This window comes from Austrofundulus limnaeus, unplaced genomic scaffold (genome assembly GCF_001266775.1).
Source record: "Austrofundulus limnaeus strain Quisiro unplaced genomic scaffold, Austrofundulus_limnaeus-1.0 Scaffold607, whole genome shotgun sequence".
Taxonomy (NCBI): domain Eukaryota; kingdom Metazoa; phylum Chordata; class Actinopteri; order Cyprinodontiformes; family Rivulidae; genus Austrofundulus; species Austrofundulus limnaeus.
The window spans coordinates 131055-136884 of NW_013953009.1; the positions used below are offsets into that span (position 1 = coordinate 131055).

The following is a 5830-nucleotide window of genomic DNA, read 5'->3' on the forward strand; positions in this document are numbered from 1 at the left end:
AGACTTACTGATAAGTTACTGTTCTACTAATTTTATCTTTTAGCTGCTGGTATGCTACATTTAGCTTTTAGCTGTAGGCTAGCTAGACTTACTGACAAGTTACTGTTCTGCTAATTTTATCCTTTAGCCTCTTTTTTTGCTAAATTTAGCTTTTAGCTGTAGGTTTACCTTTATGTTACTGTTTTGCTACTTGTATTTCTTAGCTGTTGTTTTGCTGTGTTTGGCTTTTAGGTACGGTTTTTCCTACATTTAACTTCCTATAATTTCTTTGCTAATTTTATTATTTAGCTATAATTTTGCTACACTTAGCTTTTAGCCTCTGCTTTGCTAATTTATTTCAGCTTTTTTTTATTTTATTTACCAACCCAGCTTCAGCTTCTTCAACAAACTTCAGCAGTCATTCAGCTCTTATTATTCACAATGTATTTTTATTCGTTTGTCCACATTTTAGCTCATAATTACCAGTGCCTCGGCTGTTTTTGTGTCACAGATTTTCAGCAGCTGCTAAAACTGGAACCAGGAAATAGACAGGCCCTGAACGAGCTGCAGAAACTCCAGATTGTAAGTAAACAGACGCAGCTGTTCTCGCAGCAGAAGGAAGGATAATTAGCTTGCAGCTTATTTTAGCTTCTTTTGTCTTCATGTCTTCTTCTTGTGTTAGGAGACGGGTTGTCCTCACCCAGAGGACACGTCACAGAGGAGAACAGTCCAGCCAATAGACAAACCAGAACACCTGCGTTCAACTGTAAGTCCTGGACTGAAGGAAGTMAAATTCATTTTGTTCTTCTGAAATGTTTTGACGTTTGATTTTCTCTCTGGGTTTCAGAAAGCTCTGAGGAGGATCCACATCGAGGAGATCAGCGGGGAGCTWCCTGTCCTTGAGGTGGAGTCCTCCAGTTCTTCTGTCCAGGAAGTGGAGAGGAAGACCGAGGAAGAGTCCTCTCCTCTGTCGATGTCTCCCAGCGCCAAGATGATCAAGATAGAGGACACGACGGACGCACCTGATGACAGAACCTCCAGACAACCAGCGCAGGAGGAAACTTCTCAACCACCTGAACCGTCAAGCCCCGCCCCCTTGACTGAGACAGACGTGCCTCCTCCACCCGCCAGCGCCTTCCAGCTGGAGTCCGACCTCCGAAGGATCAGAAACCAGCCGGAGCTGGTCTACAGATACCTGCGGGTGAGCTTTATGTCTGAGACGCTCCACTGTCTGGATGTTTAAAAATATCCTCTGAAACTAAACGAAAACATAAAAAAAAAATGTTTTTCTTTTTGTGACAGCAAATCAAACCTGAAGCTTACAGCAACATTTTCAAGAACTCTCTAGAACCGGACCTCTTCAATCAGATCCTGAAGACGCTGCGAGATTTCTTCATGCAGTGAGTTCTTTAAACACTAAAAACAGAGAAGTTTTAGTTTGACACTTTTTAAAATATCTGACTTTGATTTTAAATGTTTACCCCATAAAGCTTTATTATGAAGTTTGCTGCCTTTAGCTTTTAGCTGCCGTTCTATTACCTTTAGCTTTCAACCAGACTTTTGCTACTTTCATATTTAAAGTACCTTCCTGTTTGCTACTTTTAGCTTCAAGCTTCTAGTCAGACTTTTGTAACCTTTTAGCTAATGTTTTGCTACTTTTAGGTCTTAACTTCCATTCTGCTATGTTTATCTTTTAGCTACCATTTTGCTACTTTTAGCTCTTAGCTACTCTTCTGCTAGTTTTTGCTTCTACCTAGACTTTTGCTATATTTAGCTGCTATGTAGTTTTTTGTTACTTTAAGCTTTTAGCTGCTATTCTGTTGTTATTAGCTTTCAGGCAGACCTTTGTGCTACATTTAGCTATGTTTATGCTACGTTTACATAGCTAGCCTTTTGCTATATTTAGCTGCTATGTAGTTTTTTGTTACTTTAAGCTTTTAGCTGCTATTCTGTTGCTATTAGCTTTCAGGCAGACCTTTGCTACATTTAGCTATGTTTATGCTACGTTTACGTAGCTAGCCTTTTGCTATTTAGAGCTTTTTTTCTGCTACTTTTAATTTTTAGTTAATCTTTTTTGCTACTTTTACCTCTGAGCTGATTACTTTTAGCCTCAACCWAGACTTCTGCTTTATTTAGCTTCTAGGTAGTCTTTCACCACTTTAAACTTTTAGCTACCATTCTGATACTCTAAGCTTTTAGCTGACGTTTTGCTACTATTTGCTTTCAGGCAGACTTTTTGATGCATTTAGGCTTTAGCTACTGTTTTGGTGCCTATAGCTTTTAGCTAACATATTGCTGTTTTAAGCCAGGCTTTTGCTGCTTTTAGATCATGGTTGTCATTTCTGTTTTTAGGTTTAGTTTAGCCTTCTGCTACTTTTATGTTTTAGCTGTTTTTTTGATTCGCTTAGCTGACATTTAGCTTTTTAGTTTTTTTTGCTAGTATTTTGTCCCTTATTAGTACTCTTTTAGCTCATATTTAACTTCTTTTAGCTTTTAGCTAATGTTCAATTAGCTTTAACAAGTCAGTTTCTGCTTCTTCAGCAAATCTCTGCAGATCTTCCAATGTTKCTCAAAGAGCAGACTTTTTTTAAAAGATAGTTTTATTGCAGGAGTGAAGCTCCGGCGGCCATCTTGGACACCCTCAGCAGTCTGGCGAGCGTACGGCGCTTCGACATGACCGTCATGTTCATGTCGTCCCAGGAGAAGGAAGGTGGGCTCGCCTCGTTCAGCCACTTTCTTTTTTTTWATCACCTTAAATTCCAGCGAGCTAATTACACCTGTACCTTCTCCCTCCAGTACTCAAAGAACTGTTCGACTTCCTCCTCCGGTCTGAGCTGGACCGACCCGCCGTCATGGCCCTGCAGAAGAAGTACGGAGTCTGAAACTCAGACTCAAGAAGAACCTGCAAACTGAAATCCCGGACAGCCGATTTCCAGTTTACAGACGACCTCAGCACGGTTTGAAGGATGGTTGGGTCTTTGTGGGAAGTCAGAGCTGYTGAAATGTTCTGCTAAATATATCCGGACAGAACCAGATTAGACCGGACTGAACTGTAAGAGGACGAGTGTTCGTACAAACCAAARCAGATTGTGTCATTTTAAAACACCAATAAATGTTTGAGTTTGAGTACGTTACATTGTATTTAAGTTGATTTTTGCAGGTATTTGCGAATAGATAACAGCAGCAGCTAGCTGTAGCACGTGGATGCAGCCCTGTGGTAAAATAAATAGAAACATAATCGAAAATTAGTTTAATTCTCTGAGTTTTGTTCTCGAAAAACAAACATTTTCCTGGTTTGATTTCAGTCATGTATTAATAGTTTGAAGCCTGCAGGTGACGCCAAAGTTCACTAAGTWATTATTAAACACACCCATAAACCAAAACTTATTTAAACAAGATATGACACAGAAATAAACAAAATTACTCATGGTTTAATATAACAAAGAAAAATTACAAATAGAAACAAAAACTAACATTTCAAACTACTTTCTTATAAATGATCTAATTAGTTTTTTAGTCAAYTATTGTACAATATAGCTTTAAATCATAACATTTCTTACAATTCAGTTTGTATAAAAAGATAATTGTCATAAAGTTAACAAATACATTTACAAAACTAAATGCCTTTCATCATACAGAGTTTAAATGAAATTTACACAAACCTCATTTATTGACAAAAAAATCTGTAAGTCAATATTTATCATAACTAAAACAGAAAAAAAGGTAAAAATATTTCTGTTTGTGTGAAACATAAAGGTTTTTGTCTCTTAAAGTGACGTTTCTCTGGAGTCTCTGTGAGGTCTGAAGGTCAGGATCTCAGTAAAAGTGTGACCTGTAAAAAAAAAAAAAAGAAGAAAAAACTTTAGGATGACTAATGTTTTTTTGTTTTTTGTTTTTTTGGTCCAGCTCTTTGTTGTGAAGGTTGTCAGCTTTCATCACCTCCCTAAAGGTCTGGTTAGGTTTTAAAAAGGCAGTTTTTAGTTTTCTCTTTTAGCATCTTTTGGAAACATGATCGTAAATTATTCAGAAGCTGAGAAATATCTTATTGATTAGATGCTGACTCAGCGTTCAGCTGCTCCAGAAAACAGCAGCTCAGACTTTTTCTTAAACTTTTATACCTTTAAAAACATTTTAGCTTTATTTGCAGATATGTTCCCCATAAAAACAGATCCAGATCTCTTCAGTTATTCTAAAACACACTTCTCTCTGAAATCTGTCATGCAACTCTTATTAGCTAGCCTCTTAGCTTTTAGTTTTTTGTTTGTTGTTTTTTTTTCCTTAAGCCTTTTGTCCTTTAGGTAGCTTTTTGTTTTAGCTTCTAGCCATTGATAATTTTAGCTATAGCTATACCATAGCCTTTATGTTAGGCTTTTGCCACTTTTTTGATTTTAGCTGACTTTTTTTCTAATTTTAGCTTTTTATCTTTTAGATAGCCATTGATAATTTTAGCTACCCATTTGCTAATTTATGTTTTCGCTAAACTTTTGCTAGTTTTAAAATTTTAGCTACATAAAAACTTAAACATCTATTTAAAATCTATTTTAACTAGCAGCTAGCCTTTTGCTATTTTTACCTTTTATCTGACTTGTTTAGCTTGTTTTTAAAATCCTCTAGCTAGGCGTAGCTAATTTTGCTACTGTTTTGTTAATTTGCTTTTAGACTTTTCCTACTTTTAGCTTTAAGTAACTTTCTGCTAATTTTATCCTTTAATGTTTTTTTTCTATATTTAGCTTTTTAGCTTTTAAAATTTTGTTTTATCTTAGCTAGCCACTGATAATTTTAGCTAGGTTTTGGCAAATTTCTAGCAAACGTCTTGGTACTTTTAGGTAGCCTTTTACAATTTTTAGCTTTGATCTAACCTTTTTCAATTTTAGCTTTCAGATATGCTTTTGTTAATTGTATGCTCTAGGCAGACATTGACATTTGAAGCTAGCCTTTTGCTACTTTTAGCTAGTATTTTGSATCATTTTGATTTTAGCTCAGCTACCTTTAGCTTCAGGCTAAATTTTTGATAGTATTAGCCTGGCTTCTTCAACTTWAGCTAAAATGTTCGCTCTAATAGCCTTTTGTTACTTACATGTTCTAACTAACCTTTGACATTTTTTGCAAGCCTTCAGCTACTTTAGCTTTTGGTTAATGTTTTGCTTCTTTTAGGCAGTGTTTTTCCTGTTATTTAGCTTTTAGTTTTTAGCTTCAGCTTTTTTTTCCCCTGCTGGATGAAACAAAACTAATGCTAAAAGCTGTGATGATTCAAAACGGTAAAAGTTGTGTTTTTTTTTTTATTTTCGTACGTTTCCACTGGTCCAGCGGCAGGTCGGTGTTGTCCAGGGTCTGATCGTAGGGCAGGGCCTCCGTCTCCTCCTCCACGTCTCTGAACTCGCCGAACAGGGGCAGCTCCAGGGCCTCCGACGCGCTCACCCTGGACTCGGGGTCCAAGAGCAGCATCTTCTCCAGGACGCACACCGCTGCCGACACAAACACACACGTTAAAGCCTCCACATAAAGAGGCAGGTATGCAGGTATGTTCGCGTACCATTTGAGCTGGCTTTGGAGAAAATGGAGTGCAGGTCTTTTTTTGGGACYTTGGGTAAGCTCCTGATGTAGTTTCTCGCCTGTTGACAGAAAAAAATAGATGAAATAATCAGTTCCAGCCTCTGCTCTCGCCTCTAAACTGGGGTGGGCAATCCTGGTCCTGGAGGGCCGCAGCCCTGCATGTTTTACATGTTTCTCTGCTCCAACACACCTGATATGAATGAATGATTATCAGGCTTCTGCTGTACGGAGGACCAACACTGACATAATTAGAAATAAAAGCAGGATCATATCAATCACTAAATATATACGTAAAATG

The 5830-nt window shown here is 37.5% G+C and overlaps 2 protein-coding genes across 2 annotated transcripts in view; one reads left to right on the plus strand and one right to left on the minus strand.

Annotated features, from left to right (window-relative positions):
• The window catches only part of rpap3 (RNA polymerase II associated protein 3), a gene marked incomplete in the record, with an annotated part of 8154 nt that extends 5041 nt beyond the window's left edge, over window positions 1-3113 (plus strand). The window contains 6 exon segments of the mRNA XM_014026996.1: window positions 491-561; window positions 662-745; window positions 827-1180; window positions 1282-1379; window positions 2589-2689; window positions 2776-3113. Coding sequence (XP_013882450.1) covers window positions 491-561; window positions 662-745; window positions 827-1180; window positions 1282-1379; window positions 2589-2689; window positions 2776-2861 — 794 coding nt within the window.
• Window positions 3114-3395: 282 nt separating this feature from the next.
• The window catches only part of mapk12b (mitogen-activated protein kinase 12b), a gene marked incomplete at its 5' end in the record, with an annotated part of 7011 nt that continues 4576 nt past the window's right edge, over window positions 3396-5830 (minus strand). Inside the window, 3 exon segments of the mRNA XM_014026997.1 lie at window positions 3396-3811; window positions 5271-5444; window positions 5513-5591. Of these exon segments, the coding sequence (XP_013882451.1) occupies window positions 3747-3811; window positions 5271-5444; window positions 5513-5591 (318 nt within the window). The 3' untranslated portion in view covers window positions 3396-3746.